This window comes from Rhamphochromis longiceps, linkage group LG6 (assembly GCF_057381845.1).
Source record: "Rhamphochromis longiceps isolate RC_006_pf linkage group LG6, R_longiceps_female_GT1.1, whole genome shotgun sequence".
In the NCBI taxonomy this organism is placed as follows: domain Eukaryota; kingdom Metazoa; phylum Chordata; class Actinopteri; order Cichliformes; family Cichlidae; genus Rhamphochromis; species Rhamphochromis longiceps.
Genome location: NC_140562.1, coordinates 12,165,898 through 12,186,065, shown reverse-complemented (window position 1 = coordinate 12,186,065; position 20,168 = coordinate 12,165,898). Strand labels below are relative to the sequence as shown.

The 20,168-nt window shown below is 37.8% G+C and overlaps 1 protein-coding gene across 1 annotated transcript; it reads right to left on the bottom strand.

The window, feature by feature from the left end:
• Window positions 1-4,418: 4,418 nt before the first annotated feature.
• rac2 (Rac family small GTPase 2) lies at window positions 4,419-16,784 on the bottom strand. Its single transcript, XM_085409238.1, has 7 exons — window positions 16,647-16,784; window positions 10,383-10,454; window positions 8,295-8,412; window positions 7,347-7,409; window positions 6,556-6,715; window positions 6,116-6,249; window positions 4,419-4,912 (listed from the first exon to the last, which is right to left on the bottom strand). The coding sequence occupies exons 1-6, from the start codon at window positions 16,679-16,681 to the stop codon at window positions 6,119-6,121; spliced, it is 579 nt and encodes a 192-aa protein (XP_085265364.1). The 5' UTR covers window positions 16,682-16,784; the 3' UTR covers window positions 4,419-4,912; window positions 6,116-6,118.
• Between the last annotated feature and the right edge of the window lie 3,384 nt (window positions 16,785-20,168).

The following is a 20,168-nucleotide window of genomic DNA, read 5'->3' as shown; positions in this document are numbered from 1 at the left end:
CGTTTATTTACTTTCCGGCTCTTTGAAACATGCAGCAAAATGAAAAGGAAAAGCGACTAGTTTTTTAAATGGACTAACAATGAGGTGGAGTTGTTGCTGCAAGTAATACAAAAGTACAAAGTTACAAAAGCGATTGAGAATTAAAGAATTTGAAGAAAAGCTATCTGGAGGATGTACAAACTGATATTAATCTTTAACGGGGCTGTCACAATTTATCACATGATTGCATCACTTGACTAGGCTATGTCCACATGTATGGGTATTTTTGAAAACGTAGATTTATCTATGCGTTTGTACCTTTCGTCCACACGTTTCGGCCACTGAAAACGGAGAGTTTTAAAAATTCCTGCCTGGGTGGAGATTTTCAAGAACTCCGTTTTTGCGTTTACTATGGACAAGGAAAACGGAGAAAACGCAGGGTCAAAGGTGTGCGCCTTTTTTGACGTCACACTGTGCGCCAAGTTATTGTTTCGGTGAAATTAATTTCTACAATGGCGGACTTAGACAAAATACTGTTAATTTTACTCTCTGTAGTGTTTAAATGCTTACATACACAGACTGTTACGGTCCCTCCACACATAGTACTCGGTTCTGCTTCTTTGCGCCGCCATCTTTGTTTACTCTTTCCCGCCCAGGCGTCTAGACATCTGATTGGCCAACATTTCTACACGGTTAGGAATATAGCGCCACCTGTTGCTTTGGCATGCTCCTGGCAGCATTTTCCTTCGTTTTTGGTGTTGAGGTGTGAATGGGATTTTTTTAAAAAAACGAAAAATCTCAGTTTTCAGAAATACCCGTGTATGTGTGGACGTAGTCTACAATGTGTCATTGTTTTTAAAAAGGCTCCAGTTTGCTTTCCACAATGCTATGCGAAAACGGCGTCAAATGTATACACTTTGGAGAGCGTTTTCAAAACGCTGCGCTTTCCTTGACCGAAAACGCTGTCTCAGTGTGGACGGAAGGCCAAAACGGAGAGAAAAAGATGCGTTTGAGTGATGAGTCATGATAGCATTATAGGCTGTTCACTTTTAAGTGTGGTAATTAGAAATATTGCAAAATAAAATACACACAAATATACTGTAAGAAAAGGCTTTATTTTTTAGTATATGCTGAATTATCAGTTTCAAAGCTACTCTACCAGAGTTTCACTAAAAAATGAAACAAAGGATATGTTTTAACCCTTTCATGCATGAATTATGACAACCTCTCAGCGAATAGCTTCTCTAAAATCAATAGAAACCCAACATTAAGTTCAGCTGAAGGTCAAACTGCAACAAAAAACTCTATAATCAACAGTTTACGTTAAAAACAGCTTCTTCTTTTGGAAAATAAAAACAAAAACGAACAGAAATCCCAGTACAGTACAGTTCCTTTGTATCGTGCTGCTGCCACCTGCTGCTCTGGGGTGGGAACAACAACACTTTGGATTTGCGTTCGTTATCAGCAACAAATGAGTTTTACTTTTGAGGCTGCAGTTTTTAGTTATGTTTATTTGTTGGATTCCATCAGTTTTTCTTCGAAGAGCCGAAAGACTTTCAGTTACTTATGATAAACTGTTTGTCTTATACAAACAGATAAATACAGAAAACAAGGAAGAAAACAAAGCTTGTATTCTATTTGATTTTCAAGATATTGAACTTTATTTTTTCCATTTCACCGAGTTCTTTTTTCCATGTACTTTTTGTCCAATAATTTTTTTTAATAATCAGATTAATGTTTATTTTAAAATTAAGAATTATTTATATTTTTTCTATTTGCTATATACTGAGCTGAAACATCCTTCTGTGTAGTCATGTAACACATTATTTTAAAATAATATATTTTAAACAGGTGGATGCAGGAATTAAGTGTTAAAACAGAGTCTTGTTCCATTTAAGCTATCTTTATTTCACATTTATTTGTACGCAATAAATACAGTTAAACATCCATGGGTGTGTAAATACGACGCCTGGCAGCCTCCGCATAGCCGACGCTGTAAAACGTGGGAGTTTTTACGTCCTTTTTAAAAAAAATGAATTTCAGATTCTGACTTGATGCATAATCAAGACCAGTAAACAGGTTAACAAAAAATTCTCTAATGGAAAAGAAACTTTAGGTATTCTTTTAATACAACAGGGTAAATGCAAACTTCAAAAATAAGTTTGATGTCATTCAGATCTCAAGGAGATCAACGAGAACGCAGCGTCACAGCTGACGGATACCTCTTTTCCTCTGATCAGATTCAGCTACGGTTTAATTGTTTTTCTTTTCTTAAAATCCTAATTCTAAAAACAAAAAAGGGGAAAAAAGCTGTGCCATTACTTACACAGATATCCATCTCTAAGCTCTCCGTAAATTATCAATACGATCGATAAGTCATATCTCAATCAAAGACACTACAATGGCTATTTACGGCTAAATAACAGGAAGTATTGATACCAATACGGCTGGTAAACAAACATCAAAAAGGAAATATTGAACAAAACATCCACAATACTGAAAAGGAATAAGAAGACATCAGAAAGTGCTTCACTATAGATTTTAAACTGGACAGCTAGCAGCTCAGGATGGTTTCCTCCTTAAAAATAAAAGGCATCTTTAAACTGCACATGCTCAGTGTAAACTGTCCTCCCCAACAGCGACTGTTACTGGCATCATTAGTGTCGTAAAAACAGTTTTTCTCTGTATTATGCAACATAAAAACAAAAGAGTTAGACTGTGTGTTGCCTCTTTCATATCAGATTTTGTATGTTAACTGAATTTTTTTGTGTCCTTTCTTAAACCGATGGTGATTTGCTAATAGGGTCATTTTGTCTCAACTCAAACAATTTTTAGAATTTTTCCTGGTCCTTCCAACCATGAAATTAAATCAGGATCTGTCATCAGGGAAATGTACCACAAAAAAATTCTAGGTATGGTCTAGTTAAATTATATTATTAAAAAAAATTATTTAAGGTCCCATATTTGAGCAAACACCAAAAAGAATTTGAAAAGTACTCTACATGCTTTATTTTGTCCATTCGTCCATTGTCTTCTGTGTATCCTTAATAGGGTCATAACTATAAACCATTCAGAAAAGATTACCAAATGTTTTGCAGTGTGGCGGTCCACGTCCATGTTGATTTCTTGTCTATGGAATCAATTTCTGTTACTGTCAGTCTCCTGAAAATTACAATACCACTACAATACAATACTAACTGGCAAGAGAAAATATTTTGTGAATGAAACATAATTCATGTTCATTATTATTATTATTATTATTATTATTACATGAATGCCTATACTTTCATTGATATTTGGAAAGTAGTAAAATATTTTTTACTACTACTGTATAGTTAAGAGTTTAATGATAATGTATTATCATATATCATTGCTTATTTATTTTTACAGTATCCACTAGAACAGCAGCATATGGAGCCTCTTGCAGAAAGGCAGAGAGGATGACAGTCATCATCCTGGCAAACTAACCACAAAATATCAAAGTTAACCTAATAATTCAAGAGGAAAATATTCCACATCAGTTTTATATGGACTAACATTACTGTTCTGTTATGAGTTTAAGATTGAGCTTCTTTTAAATGCTTTATATTCAGTTTAATCTTCAGTCGCACTGGGGATTAATTAAGTAAACAATCTCTCTGTATGCCTGTGTAGCTATCTATATTATAAGACATTAAACTGTATTAATTAAATAACAAATAAAATCACAGCTGAAGACTTGAGCACCATGTGACATGATTAACTGTTCGCAGGATTACTAAAATGATTGAAACATGAAGGTGTTTTGGCAAAAAAGCTGGTCAAACATTAAACTGCAAAACTGAAAGTGCTGCTTGAGTCTGAACATTTTCAACCCACCACCAGAAAAAGATGCTGTTCTCCACAATATGTAAATAAGGATAGAGTATAGGCGATATCAGCAGCTGTATCAAAATGAGAATTTTATATCCCCCATAGTTGAGTATAGGTATTCAATCCAAAACGTCACATGTTGTGGAGAAATAATGTGAATCTTTTGTGCAATCAAATGTTTTATTTTTATTTTAATAGCACAACAAATAATACATTTGTTAATAAATCTTATTCAGACACAAGTTTGCTTGTTGCTTGCTTCCTCACACAGCAAAATCTCCAGTGTTAAATTAACACTGGAGAGTGTCTATATGGGTCCACACCTCTGAGTGTTAAATACAACACTGTTGAGTGTTAAATTAACACTTTTGACAGTGTTATATGTTTAAAAGTAACCTAGTCAGTTTTGAAGATTAACAATGGCTAACACTGAGCAGTGCTGATTTCCTAACTCTGGAAAATAACTCAAAATGTTAGAAATATTCCAGTGTTAGGAAATCAGCACTGCTCAGTGTTAGCCATTGTTAATCTTCAAAACTGACTAGGTTACTTTTAAACATATAACACTGTCAAAAGTGTTAATTTAACACTCAGAGGTGTGGACCCATATAGACACTCTCCAGTGTTAATTTAACACTGGAGATTTTGCTGTGCACAAACGACCATTTCTGCTCCTTACATTCATCACCCTGAAAACAGCACAGTGAACAAATCATACTGAAACACTGTGTTTATTTCAGTTACAAAAGTTATTTTTATTTTAGGTTTCATGAAACACATATATATTGTTGGCAGTACTTTAGATGAAGGCAGCATGCTGCTCTCAGACTTACACTTAAACTCAAAGGGTCTATAATCTCTAAACTGATATATTTTACAAAGAAATCCTGTCTGGGCAGCGTCTGGATTTGGACTTAAGAGCTCGTTGGCATTTCTAAAACAATAGCAAACCTGCACACCATACATTGTTTTGTTTTTTGTTTTGTTTAAAGTTGTAGATATACATTAGAGACATGGCAGATTTGCATATATTCTTCAGGGTCTGCAGTCCTTTTCTCTTCTTCTGTGCTCCTGTGAGAATCTAAAACAAAGGTCACATAAATCATGGGGTTAAATTGATGCCTGTGGGACAAAATTACTCCAACAATATTCAGGACAAATTTATTTTTCCTCTGCAAAAAAATGAAATTGAGTACAAAGCATGTGAAACTTTTCTGTCTTGTGTTGTGTTCATTTATGTCTTTTCTTTTCTCTTTAATGTTTCTGTCCATTATATGTGCAAGAACAAACTTCTGAATCACCTCTTAGTGATAAGTGTCTACAGTTTCCTTTCTCGTTTGGCTCTGGACGAAGGCAGTCGCACTTTTCTCCTCTCCCTCTTCCTTCTCTTTCCTGCTTGGCTTCTCAATGTCCTTGTCTAGTCTCGTCTACTTTTCTACTTTTGCCCTAGATGACTCTCACGGTCTGTTACAACCTAAAAGAGGAATTATGGATTTGAACAACTGGTCCCTGATTGCAATTGACACCCTCTTCTCAACGAGAAGCCTGGGCTTGAGTAAGTCCGAGTGTCCTTTCCTGCCGGATACACAATGGACAGGTGGAGGAACTGGAGGGTCGTGTGCCTGGCGGGACTGTCAATCGAGAACATTGTAGACATCTACCTTTTCGGAACCACGATAACAGGGTTCTTGTTGTTCGGAGTTGGCTTGGCCCTGGCTTATCAAAGATAGCAGAATTGGCTTTCCAAAACCCCACAAGGCTGCCCGCTATGATGGAAATGATGGGACGGGTCGTGACTTCTCAAAATGGGCTCATTGAACGCAGCACGGATAAGATCTTGGAGAAGCTCACGGCAGTCTCTGCTCTCTGAGCACAAGATTGATAACATCTCAGAGAAGCTCTCCAACGGGAGACTGAGAGACCAGTGACGGACTGTTAGACCAACTGTGAAATTGACATGCAGTTGTTCGCACTAAAGGAAAACCACCATCATTTCATGCAGCTACCATATCGGTGTCAGCTGTGGTCTCAAGGCTGGAGCTGATATGTATGTATGTTCGGGGGGGGGGGGGTCCAATTTCACTGCAGATGTAAACATTGCATGTGACAAATAAAAGGCTTGATTGAATAGCTTCAGACTTATGTTCAAAGAAAAGAAAAGAAGCCCTCAAACCTCTACTCTACTTTATGTGTTGATTTAATGAGCGAGTTCACTTTGTTTCTCTCTTCTCTCAAACGTCTAATCTCTCTTCCTCCTCTTCCTCTGTGTTTTATTCAGTCGTACCGTTTACAGCAGCGAGCAGGGCTTCTTCTTGACCTTGGCGGGCTGAGGGCAGAGGACGGCACGAATGGCCTCATCAAACACAGTCTTCAGACCACGCTGGGTCAAGGCTGAGCACTCCAGGTATTTGACTGCATCTATACATGCGAAGACACATATATGTTAATAAAAGAAGAGAAAGAACTACAAAGACAAAGTAAGAGAAGAAAGGTTTGCTGGTAGTGGAGAAGAATAAGTTCAACTTTCAAAGAACACTATAGTCAACTACAGCTACTATACTTTTACTGTGATGCCAGGAAATGAGGGGAATAACAAAAATTTGCAGAGGCAGTCAGGCTACAAAGTTCTCTAGCATCTTCATCTGCTAGTTTCATATCTTCACTGGTGAGGAGAGCTTCAAATCTTAAAGTGCTTTTCAAGCAAATAAAGTAAGAGTGACTGACCTATCTCCTTAGCCAGAGCTAGGCCCTGTGGATAGGTGATAGGCGCCAGCTTCTTGTCCTTCAGTTTCTCAATGGTATCCTTTTCATCCCTCAGATCCAGCTTAGTGCCAACCAGGATGATGGGCGTGGAGGGGCAGTGGTGACGGACCTCAGGGTACCACTGGCAGAATACAGAGTAAAGGAAAACTAAATAAGAGGCAAGAAAGGGGAACACGCAAAATCAAGGAACGTGTTAGAGGCAAAAAACAGAATCAAAGGTGGAGGGAGATGAAGCTCTGATGCCAGGTGTTACAGAAAGGTGGATGAAGGCTTAACACGAAAAACAATGCTATGAAATGAGAGAAATACATCATCCAACTCTCACACACAGCATCAATCATTCATTCATATTTATTTTCAGATCTGTTTGGGTTTTTCCTCCATTTCTTTATCCAAGTACCTATTATTTTTCTCTATAATAAATTACTATTTTTCTCCTCCCTCTTATTTTCTCAGGTAAACCACAAGCCAGTGATTGTTGTGGGCTATGACTGGTAAATCTGTGTTGTGGAGTAGCTTGCTCACAAAGCAGCTATTTCCATGGAGTTTTGGGGTATTACCTGATGAGATCTACTGCTGTTTCTTTCAGTCACTTTATTTTCAGCGTCTTACCATGCTAATATTTAACCAACTGTGGAAGTTTTAATAAAACACAGTTAGAAATTTGCATATTTCTGTTCCTTTTGTTCCTTTTTACATTTTGTTCCTTGGCAGCTGAGAGACAGGCCTCATAAAAAACAGCCAAAACTCACCTTAGCTCTGACGTTCTCATAGGATGCCGGGCTAACCAGGGAGAAGCAGATTAGGAAAACATCCTGGATGGAGAGACAAGGAGACAAAGAATTTGAATAGCTGCTGCAGTTTTAATTAGCTGACATGTTATATAAGTTCTGTCTGTGTAACTTTATGTCCATTACTTCTTGCCAAGCTCTAAAAGTTGAGTTCTCACAAAATTGAAATGCTTTCCACATTACATCTGGAAGAAAGCATATCTTGCTTGCATTTGTTTATATTTATTATAACATTTATATTTACAATAAACAACATGTTTTCCATGTATTTTCTTGATTTTTCTACTGTTTCTTCTTTTCAGACATCTGGGCAGATATCAGACTGAGCAGCACTCATCACTTTTGGCAAGTTTTGTAATACTGACAGAAGGTCTATATTAACCTAAAACTAATCAATTAGTCATGGTGCCTAAACCCAAATAAACAGAAACTTGCAAAACTAAACTGCAAGTCATAAAGTCATAAACTTGACTAATAACTCATGATAACTAATAAAGAAACTAATAAAAATGGTCTAACACTGGATTCAGACCCCTGTGTCCTTACTGAAAACTAAGCGTAACTCCTGTTTTGGACGTTTTGGATCTATTAAAGTCGGCTATTTTATTAGGGACAAAGGTTTTTTGAAATGTCCTTGAGAATGCAGTTTCACAAGTGCTGACTTGAAATATTTATTTCGAAAGGACGAAATTATGTTTCGTTTCTACTGTGGAGAAGATCAGGTTAAATGTAAAACAACTACTTCAGCTACTCTACCACATGTTGTGTGTTTATCGTAGTTATCTCATGGCTAAAAGCATGAAAGTAAGTGGTACATATGATACACATTGTTTATAACACATAATGTTAAAACCCCCTTGTTCTAATGAGCTGTACGAGTGCTTTGTGTGTGTATGTGTGATTCTGTACCGTCTGTGGGTAGGACAGTGGGCGGAGCCTGTCATAATCTTCCTGTCCAGCTGTATCCCAGAGGCCCAGGTTGACCGGCTTGCTGTCCACCATCACATTAGCTGAATAATTGTCGAATCTGTGGGGAGAGAAGAGAAGGTCAACGATTGGTCAACCAGTCTCAGGCAGCCTTTCATTTCATTGGTTATTTATTAATTAAACAATCCTTCAGTTCACTGATTGTTTAACCAGTTAAACTCCTATAATGGGGGAAAAAACTACAACCATACTTGAAATATCACTGTTCACGAAAACATCAACCAACAACATTACTTTGGTTAGTTTGACACACAAGTCATATTAACCATGTCTAGTATAAGAGCATAACTGTTAGGGTGCCTGGGTCGTCGACCCAGTGTTTTGTGTTTTTGGCTCTTTGATTTTGTTTATTTCATTATATTCTAGCTTTGCCTAATGGCTTATAGGATTATTCTTAGTTTAGGTTCTCTGTGTGTTTTCTTTTTAGAGTTTTAGTGTTCTTGTGTCGCGATCTACCCTCATTTCATGCTGTGTTTTCTATCTGTCCGTCTGCCAGTTCAGGTTGTTGTTATTTTCAGTTTAGTTTTTGTATTCTCAGTTTTGCCAGTTCTCTGTTTGCCATCTAGCAATAAAACTGAGTTTGAGTTTACTTTCTGGGTCCGAGTGTCTGCACATTGGGTCCTCCTTGCCATCACTACTGCCTGCACACAGCCTCAACACGACAATGACACATAATAAGGCAGGGCTGCCCTCGTGTGGTCACAAAGAAGCATAACAGTTTAATTTCTCAATGTTGGTGTTTATATTTCTGGGTTTCCAGTTTAATATACGGTGGGTTCACATGTTGCTAAATAGTTGCACCTGAAGAAGTAAATGTGATGACTCATAGTCATTTTTATGAAGTTCTGGTCCTTCATGTTGCAGAGTGCAGCATTACATCACTGAAGATCTGAGGTTTAATATAACCTGTCTAATAATCATTTATTGTGCTTCCCTAGATCTTTTATTGCCTTCATTCTAATATGGCTTACATGTAATATTTATGGACTGTGTTCCTTTATATGGTTTTATTTTTTTTATTTTATGTGAAAGTTTGAAGTAGGCACCAGCACCCACTGGTGGAAGAAGCATTCAATTTTTTGCTGAAGTAAAAGTGCTGATCATTGTAGAAATATTCATTTTATTTCTTTCAATATTTCTTTCAATATTCTAATGTCCTGCATATTCCAAGTTGGGCTTAAATTTCTGACTGTTTACATTATAGATTGTGCTAATTATTAATTTGCCAATTAAAACTTTTAATTTTGGTTTGTAAAACTGTAGAAACAACAAGCAAAGTGATTAATGAGACTTAATGGCCAAAAAGGTTGTATAGTGTTTTAAACCAATTGCCCAAACCTCAAGAATATTTACAATAAACAGGAAATAAAAATAAATAAATGTATACAGGAAAATGGATCAGATTGGATTTGAAAAACAGTTGCTAATCGAGTAATATTGTTATCTTTTTTAAACATTTACTATGGAGAAGGTTAGTTTATATAAAAACAATGCATTTAAATATACTTCACATATTAGATTCATATTTAACTGAATTTTACATTAAGCTGTTCAAATGTCCATTCAAAATGTAGCAAAACTATTGTGTTGCATGGACATACAACACTCTAGTACTTGACTTGTTCAATTCCAGCGCTGTCAGGACCTCAGGTGCACAGCGATATTTATTGTTTTAAAAAAAGAAAAGCCCATCTCACTTCTTTCCTCTTTTCTTTCACCGTGTGCAGAAAGCAGCTGACGTTTGATCAAACACGCTTTGAACCACAAATATGTTTTAATAACCTGCAGGCTGCTGCCAGCCCAAACCTGCCTGTGTTACAGTCAGACATCTCCAGATGGACTGCAGCACATGTGTGCATCTTCTCTATAATATTTGTCCGTGTGTCCTGACACAGTGCACAACTGATCAATGAAGACATGCGCATGTACCTGTAGGTGCCTCACAGAGAGACCGCGAAAGTGTTTATGTCTGTATTTCTGTGTGTGTAGATGTTTGTTTGTAGTACTCACACAGTAGGAATGTACTCTCCGGGGAAGGCATTGGTTGTGTAACTGATGAGAAGACATGTTTTACCCACAGCTCTGTATAACACAAGTAAAAAGACAAAGAGAAGTCAGGAAAGAGACATAGAGAATGACAAGAAAAAAACACAAGAGACAGTAAATGTTGCTATTCCATATATATATATATATATATATATATATATATATATATATATATATATATATATATATATATATATATATATATATATATATAAAGAAAAAAAAATATAGTACTGACAGGAGATGATGCAATATGCACGCCTATACACATCAGTCACACTCCAAGTTTAAATGTTTTCTGGAAGTGCATTATATTTACTCTGTGAGCAACTCCCCCAGTTCCTTTGTTGACGTCATTGTTCGAAAATACTGTCACGGTCAAAAACAAAACATTCAACAAATACAGATTTCATGGGCACGCTGACATCTGTAAACAGTGTTTTTGTGTTTCTAATTTGCAGAAATTCAGTGATCTGTGTTCAGCTTGTCCCAACATCCACAGTGATGAAACTGCATGGCTGCCTGCAAGGTGATCCAGCAAGTATCAGCTAGCCTGCTTCTTATTTAGTTTCCACAGATTTGCTGCCAGCATTTTCAACAGCAGCACAAAGAACTCGAGGCCTGGTTTCACTGCAGCACTCATATTTCATGTTGATTACACTCTGGATACATCTGATTGGTCATAAGCTAGGAGGAGTGGCTTCAGTCTTTTTGTTTCATCAAATTTCAACGTGTTGTCGCCTCTTGGCCAGGACTCCCTTGAAAAAGAGGTTTTTAATCTCAATGGGACTTTTCCTGGTTAAATAAAGGTTAATAAATAAATAAACAGAATTCTGTAGAGTCTCTTATCTGACAGACGGAGATCAGAACCCCTGATTGGATCAGTCTTTATCACACTTATTGATAAATAACCTTCTTTTTTTTTTGCTTACATAAATAACCAAGCAAATCCAGTCTGCAAGGAAACCATCAGCTCGTCCTTTTTTCTCAGTCTGCCTGTGACTCTGTGCCATAAAAGACATTTGTGACGTACAAGCGTTTGTCAAATAAAGCAGGTTTATACTGGTCTTCTCGATGGTTTTGCTCGAAACTCTCACATACTCCCACCTTTTACTCAAACCACATTAACACAATAGAAATATTTTAAAATCCCACAATAAGATTAATAATTTTGTGGAACTTTGAACTATTATCAGACAGAAGAAATTGAGCTTCCCCCATTCTCTCCCCCCAAAAACCTTTTTATGTTTAATATGTAAATCAAATAAACATGTTGGCATATTTCTCATATACAAAATAATTTTTGGTTTTCATATTTAATTCTTTTAAGTATTATTATTATATTGTATATTATTAAAAGTAGTTATACAAAAATATGGAAGGGATGACACATCATTATTATCAACTGACGCTTCCATTGAGGGATCTGTGGGTGCACTTGTTAGCACGTTTCTTTACTTTCATGGCTGCTTAGTGTTATAGTACAAGTGTACTGAGTATATATTTTAGTGTTTTTCAGCACCAACATTAATAACAACAACAACAACAACAAACTTTTATACTTTGTGGCTAGTGAATTAAATTTTTTATTAATTATAAAATCCAAATATGTTCTGACTAGAAAAAAAATGCATGACACAGAAACTACAAAATGACAGTCATTCCAAAAGTTAGCATTTTAAAAAAGACCAGCCCTGCTGACGAGATGACTCAGTAGTGATATGAGCAACGCAGATAAGCGTCAGAGTGCCTGTGAGCATTTCTGTCTTTGTGAGGACAACTCTGAGTTTTAGAGGTCGAGTCTGATGAAATGTTGTCAGTTTGTAACTTTTTCCAAAGGCTCGTGTGGGTTTAAGATTTAGTCTCACTGTTAAGGTTAAAACAGGGTTTAGGTCGAATGCAGAGGTTGAGTCAGGGATGTGGGTCACACATTAAATAATGCCACTAAAGGGTCTCATAAGTATAGCATTACATGCGTGTGCTTTGTGGTCGTGTGTGAGTCAAAAAGGAACCGCGCTGTTTCAGAAGCATCGGTTTGAGCTGAAAACAGGAACTGGCCACACCGAGCTTTCAAAAAAAAGGAAAGAAAAAAGATTTCTGCCTCACATCTCTCTCTGTCTGCTTCATAATCTGCTTTTCCATGAACATGTTTTATCCTATCGTTTTAACCTATTGTGACATTTCATTTCTTTTGGTCCCGTCTAAAAAGAATAAAAAGTGAATATATGGTGATGAATGGTTTCAACCAGACTGAGGCCAAATGGTGTCAGTTAGCTAGCTGCATAGCTCTACAACTGCATGTAAGAAAAAATAAAACTGAGTAAACTTTAATTTCTCAAAGGGGGCTTGACTTTTTTGTTACTCATTAGGTTTACTTTATTTTACAAATTATATCTGTAGCTGTATAACTGTTGTGCTTTAATTGTCATATAGCTCAGTAGGTAGAGTGGTGGCCCCATGATCGGAAGGTCGGGGGTTCAACTCCACTGAACGGCTACCCTAAGGTACCCCTGAGCAAGGTACTGTCCCTACACACTGCTCCCCGGGCGCTGCATTGGTGGCTGCCCACTGCTTCACTGCGTGAATGGGTTAAATGCAGAGGAACTATTTCCCTATGGGGACTAACACATACACATATAACTGCTAACTCAGCACTCACTTTAGCAGGAGAAGTCAATTAAATTCAATTTTATTTATACAGCATGAAATCACAACAACAGTCGCTTCAAGGTGCTTTATATTGTAAGGTAGATCCTACAATAATACACACAGAGAAAAACCCAGCAATCATGTGACCCCCTATGAGCAAGCACTTTGGTGACAGTGGGAAGGAAAAACTCCCTTTTAACAGGAAGAAACCTCCAGCAGAACCAGGCTCAGGGAGGGGCGGGGCCATCTGCTGCGACCGGTTGGGGTGAGAGAAGGAAGACAGGAAAGAAGGCATGCAAGAGACTGTCTAATATAACAAGAAGTACAAATCTGGGCTTCCACCTTCATGCTCACAAGTCCTTAAAAATGTTGTATGTGCAGCAACCAGTGGTAAATTGTCTTTCTCTGAGTTTTAGGAATGTGACAGCACCACGAGCCACTTTCTAACATCCGACATTTTGACTTCAGGCATGAAAACAGCAGCAGCAGACAATTTCCTGACAGAGGTCAGCTTCAACCACCACAACCAGCTACTGCTTATACACCCATGTAAGTTTCAGAAATGTTTATATACACTTGCACAGGGACGTGTTTCTGTCCTTAACTGACCTGCCAGCAGAAAGCAACAGAACGCTAGCTTTTTCCGAGAAAAAGCGACTTCGCTATAAGAATCACAATAGACAGAAACTTCATTTTATTTCAGTTCAGGCACATTAATGATGCTTTCTTTGAAAAACAGCAAGTTAGCTGCTGTCATCTCTACTTTTCAAGGACTATCTTGAAAACCTGTCAAATTATGTACAATACAAATAGCTGTGGTGTGGCTCTCCAAATTTATTTTCTTTCTAGTGTTATATTTAATTTAACATTTATAACCCACTGCCCCATTTGCCTTTAAACGCACCTGTTTGTTTTGTAAGGTTTTAATGAGTCATTCATCAGACTGTAGGATGTTCATTAACTTGGCTGCTAATTAAACCATACGCTTAAATCATTCACATTACTTCTGTTGTTCTTATTTGAAATTATTTATTATTATTTCAAATAATTATTTCTTATTTAAAACTCTTATTTGTGGAGTAAAATGGGTTAAAGAAGATGGATTTTGCAACACAGCTGATGAGCTCTGATTGCATTTAAATGCTTGTGCTGTTAAACTGTAAATACCACGACTCTTGAAGCGGACTTCCCTACAACATGAAACCGACTTCCTCTTCTCCATCAGCAGTTAAGTTTAACTACTGTGTGTATGTATCTATATATACACTGTTAGCGCCTAGCAGAGGTGATCAAAAATGAGAAATAAATGTGGAAATTACCACCAGCATCATTAGCTTTCTGGCTGTCACATGAAACGATACAGACTTTCCAAAGGGCTGGCTGGGTATTTGCAATGTAGCTTTCAAATATTTTAAAAGGCAACATTTTGAAAACCTTTCCACAATATTTCCTTTTATTCATATGGGCGCAGGTGTAAAACTGGGCACATCTCCAAGCTCTTCCTCCTGCTTGTGTAACCCACTGAAGTGAACTGACTGCCTTTGTCTTAGTGTTGTGTTTTTAATAGAGGTGAACGAATTAATCCAAATATTGATACAGACACAGATATTGGTATCAGATTGATTAAGTGCTTTAAGTTCAGTCTGTAGTCCACTGAATCTGTTAAATAAATTATTTCTTTTGCACATGACATAATATTCCTTAAACAACCTATTAAAAAAGGTCTAAACCTGTTTGTGTTGACTGCAAGTCTATTTTATTTGTACCCTATAGAATATTTAATAACAGAAGCTGACCCAACGTGCTTTTGAGACATGAACAGTAAATTCTGGGTCTCCAAAAAACCCAGTTTGAAAATTCACGAGAAACTAAAAGGTGTGTTTTCTTGTTTTTTCTAATTATTGTGGAAAGTAAAAATCATTCAAATGTTTTTAGAATTTGCAAATTAATAATGGCATGTCTCATAAGTCGTGATACACTGCACTTACCTATATAGGCTTTCCTTATAGGTTAAAAGTGCGAGTATTGGTATCCGCAGTACTGACCCTGTATTTACTTGGTATCTGGATTGTAAAATTTGCAGTACTAGTTTGTACACAGCACTAGTTGTAAAGAAACAAGTAATAAAGGCGGAACTGAAATCTAGGTCAAGTTCTGGAGCGGAGTCAGAAGTAATGAAACAAGATCTACAAAAAGTTCAGCATGTTTACCTCTGCAGTGTTTATTGTAGCAGCATATTTTCACGTCAGTGACTTATTATTACTAATGCTTGTTTGTTTGTTTTACACATTTTGTCACTTCTTTTTAGTGAACTGTCTTTATTGACTTTAGCACACTTAAATTACATAAAACCTTTTTTAATGGAAGCTTTTGATTGGCAGCTACTAAAAAACAGCTTCTTAAGAAAAACAACAAAACAAGTTATTTAAACACAACAAAAAAATTATCAAAGTATGGTTAACATAAAACCTGACTACTGTTGGTCTCCTGTCAACAGCCAATAATTGATGCTTGTTTTGAACACTACAAAGAATATTTGAGAAAACACACAATTAATTTTTTTAAATGTCAAAACTTAAATCATGTTTTGGATTTGTTTAAATCACTTGAACTGTTATTTTTCATGCAAGGTCTTTTTCATTAGCTGACAATCAAAGGCTTTCAATTTAAAAAAAGGGTTTTATGTAAATGTAGCGTGGTAAATGAAATAGAGCCAACACCACATGTTTCCCTTTCCAAATATTTACACACGTCACTGTTACGGCTTCTCTCTCTGCATTTTTTTAAAATCAGTGTCACACACCAGGAAGCTCTGCACACACGCTGCAGTACCCGTGTGCTACCTCTGGATGGTGAACTGCATGTGTTAAAGTGTTTACTGAACTATTTTTGAGAAACAACTGTAGAACTTCCGCTTTACAATTCCCTTCACTTTAACAGCCAGCCATTTTGCCCCACCTTCAACGATAAACGCATTTGATGGCAGACAGTGGCTCATCCAAACTTCTTACGCGAGCACATTTCACCCTTTAGGGCAAATAAATTCAACAACTTTTCAGATGTCAAAAACACAATGAGGTTAATCATTTACACGTTTGAGCTTCTGCTTCTTTATTGCCTCTTCTTTTTTTAGTCATACTTTTTTCTCACTTTGTTTGTATTTTCTCAACTGATCTTTGTGGCATCTATCGGATTTTCATCTTTGAAGAGGAGTTCTGCTGCTTTAAAGCATTTTCCTGCATGTTGTGGCCTGCATGGCTCATCCAGCGCACTCAGTGTGAATCACCGCTGTCAAATACACACCTTAAGATCTACATGTTAACACTGGACATAAAACACAAGTACAGAAGTTTCTTTTACACTTTTACGCTGAACCGCACAGTAATCTCGCTGAAGTGGATCAAACTGTTGCTCCTACCATGTGACAACCTTTGACAGCTCTATCTGATTACCCTGAAATTCAGAGCCTGGGGCCAATCCCCATTTATGCGTCAGCTGGGCGACCACTGTGTAATTCAAAGCTTGTAGGCCCCTTTAATTTATAACACACTGGTTAAAATTAGTAAAATAATAGCATACCCATCTCCCACGACCACACATTTGATAGCCTGCATCCTGTTCCGCTCAGCTTCGTCTGTGCTCTTCACTCTGAAACAGACTCAGAGAGGAAGGCCGAGAGACGCTGAAGAGCATGCAACTACAGGAAATTGTTGCACACCTCCCTCCCCCTTCTTTTGCTGCTTCTTTTTTTTCTTACTCAGCCTCTCTCCCTTCATTTTTGCACTCATCGCCTTCTTCCTGTTTTGTTCTTTTTTTCTTTCAAACAACAGACCTTAAGCTGAAAAGATACCAATACTAATAAGACACCCATAAAAAAATTAATGTGAAGGGTGTTGAAAAGCAGTCTCTGTTGCAAGAGAGAAGAAGCTGTGAAATGGCTACAAAGAGGAAGATTCTGCGAACAATAAGAGCTTTATTTTAAACTTCCTCTTCTTTTGGGCATTTACCATTCAGTAAATGCAGACCAGCATGTCCGGAACATATGGAAGTTAAAATTAATCTACCTCAAATTTCAATTTACTATAAAAGATTGAATTCCATAAACCTCATTAATTAAAGACATGCACTCACACATTTCCCTTGGTTTACACAACATAACACTTACTGCAGAAAACACCAGGAAGTGAATGTGAGTATGTGTCTAATGGTTACCTTCATCTTAAAACAACATTAAACCTTGTTATCCCTCCTGGTGCACTCCTGATACTATAAAAGACATGTATGTCCTCACAGTGTGAGTGATACAAGTACCCACCTGAAAATAAGTGTTTATTGTCGGTTAACTTCAAGTTATGTGTCTGTAAATGTGGTATTGTGATGCTAACCCAGCATCCTAAATGCTGTCCTAATGTATGCATGGGCACTCCCACCTCATCATAATCCAAAAACATGCATCTAGTCAAGTTCAAATTTACTTTTTTAAAGATTTAAAACAACAAGTAATGCACATGAAAGCAATACAAAATATATACACAAGATAAGATAAGATAAGATAAGATAAAACCCTTATTAGTCCCACATGTGGGAAATTTGTTTTGTTAAAGCAGAAAGTGGACAGTGCAAAGTTACATAGCAAAAATTAGAAAAACACAGGAATAGAATAAGATAACTTCACTAGCTGGGCCACGTCCTCATCTTTAGGTTTGACAGCGTTTTAGTAGGTAAAGGTGAATGGCTTTGACATGAATTGAGCTGCGGTTTGGGGAAGGCCTCGAAGGGGACTGGCGATGGCTCCCAGGCCTGGCAGATCCCCATGAACTAAATAGAAGCGAAGAAGTTAAAGAATAGAGAAAAAGAAGGGAGGGAGGGGCACGTAAACGAGAATGAACAGCTTGCAGAACTGGGGGAACCTATATAGATGACAGCCAGAAGGAGCGTGTTTGGAGGTGTGGTCCCTCTCCTGAAATTTCGATACATAATCTCCAAAAGAATGAGAATAAAAATACTGTACATAATAGAATTTAATAGAATAAAATACTATCTAATAGAATAGAAATAGAATACAAATACCATATACAACTGAGTAAAATACAATGTTGTCAGATAAAGAGTATTGCACTTAGTGTTATTGCACATGTGTGGATGTGTGTGCTTGATCAGTTGAAGTCTTTGTTGTGGAGTCTGACAGCAGTGGGGAGGAAAGACCTGCGAAATCTCTCCGTCCCGCATCGTGGGTGCCGCAGTCTCCCACTGAAGGAGCTGCTCAGTGCTGTCAGAGTCTCCTCCATTGGGTGGGAGATGTTGTCTAACAGGGATGACAGCTTGGCAACCATTCTTCTATCACTCACCACCTCCACTGGCTCCAGAGGGCATCCTTGAACACAACTGGCTCTCCAGAAAAGCCTTTTCAGTCTCTTTCTGTCCCCGGCAGAGATGTTGCCATCCCAGCAGACCACCCTGTAAAAGGTGGCTGAGGCCACCACAGAGACATAGAAGGAGTGGCCCTTCACTCCAAAAGACCTGAGTCTCTGCAGCAGGTACAGCCTGCTCTGCCCTTTTCTGTAGAAGGCATCTGAATTATGAGTCCAGTCCAGTTTATTGTTCAGATAAACACCAAGGTACCTGTAGCTGTCCACAGCCTCAATGTCCATACCTTGAATGTTTAGTGGTTGTAGTGGAGGATGTTTGTGCCTTATATTTTATTAGTGTTGATCTGGAGGTAGTTCTGCTGGTACCAGTCCACAAAGTTGTGGGTCAGTTCTCTGTACTCCTTGTCGTCCCCATCAGAGATGAGGCCGACTATTGCAGAGTCAACAGAGAACTTCTGCAGGAAGCACTGGGTGGAGTTGTGGGAGAAGTCTGCAGTGTAGATGATGAAGAGGAACAGAGCCAGAACAGTTCCCTGTGCGGCCCCCGTACTGCAGAAGACCCTGTCCGACATACAGCCCTGAGTTCTCACATACTGTGGTCGGTCAGTGAGGTAGTCCAGTATCCATGTAGTGGGGTGATGGTCCACTCCTGAGTTCTCCAGCTTGTAACAATACAAATCAACAATAAACATGCCCTGAAAAACACAATAAATCATGAACTCTAATAAATTTAAAAATTACCATCAAATAAAACAATAGAAACAAACAAGACCGTGCTTGCACAATAAAGGCCAGGATATACTGTACCAACAAGAATAAGTAGGTTTTTTTTAGGTGTTTTAAAATATTTGGGTGACTGGGCATCTCTTATGTGAAAAGGTAGGTTGATCCAAAGATTAGAGGCCACCACTAAAAAGACTCTCTCACCTCCCATTTTTACGCCTACATTTAAGAATCTACAAGAGCAGTTGGTTCATAGACATCATTGATGTAGTCGGGGTGTATGGCTATAAAAGTTCAGTAGTAGGGTGCAGTAGGTGCAGTTTTATTTATATATGTACTTTATATTGTAAGGTAAGTCTTTAGAATAATACAAAGAAAACAGAGAAACCCCAAAAATCAGAAGCAGCTGAAGCATGTTGGATCATTAGTACAGCCTATGAGTACTATGAGAGAATTATAATAGTTGAGCCTAGAAGTAATAAAAGCATGAACTAGTTTTTTGGCCTCACTGTAGTCTTAAAATAAAAAATGGCGTTTTGAGGTGGGTCTTGTGATGGTGCAATGCTGTTGTAATCATCCTGTTTCTTTCCTCTCAAAAGACAAGCTGCTGCATTGTGTACAGTTTGCAGGTGATGAAGCAACATGGTTTGTATAGGCAGACATAGTTGTAGATCATCTGCAATGCAAAGTAAGGAGAAGTTGTGTTTTTAAAAAAATGGTAAATGGCCCGTATTTGTATAGCGCTTTTCTAGTCCCTAAGGACCCCAAAGCACTTTACACAACCAGTCATCCACCCATTCACACACACATTCACACACTGGTGATGGCAAGCTACATTGTAGCCACAGCCACCCTGGGGCGCACTGACAGAGGCGAGGCTGCCGGACACTGGCGCCACCGGGCCCTCTGACCACCACCAAAATGACCCCAAGGCAATCATATAAACAGAGAGAGCCCTCAGTTACCCCAAACAGTTAAAAGCCTGTCATTAAAACCTCTTGAAAGGGCT

What these genes read in the sequence shown, in the direction of transcription:
- rac2 (XM_085409238.1), bottom strand. Translation starts at nt 16,681, where the DNA reads ATGCAGGCTATCAAATGTGTGGTCGTGGGAGATGG. An exon ending in CACTGTCCTACCCACAGACG is followed by an intron (nt 7,410 to 8,294) that starts GTACAGAATCAC and finishes CTCTCCATCCAG; the next exon opens with GATGTTTTCCTAATCTGCTT. An exon ending in AGCTCTGGCTAAGGAGATAG is followed by an intron (nt 6,250 to 6,555) that starts GTCAGTCACTCT and finishes TCGCATGTATAG; the next exon opens with ATGCAGTCAAATACCTGGAG.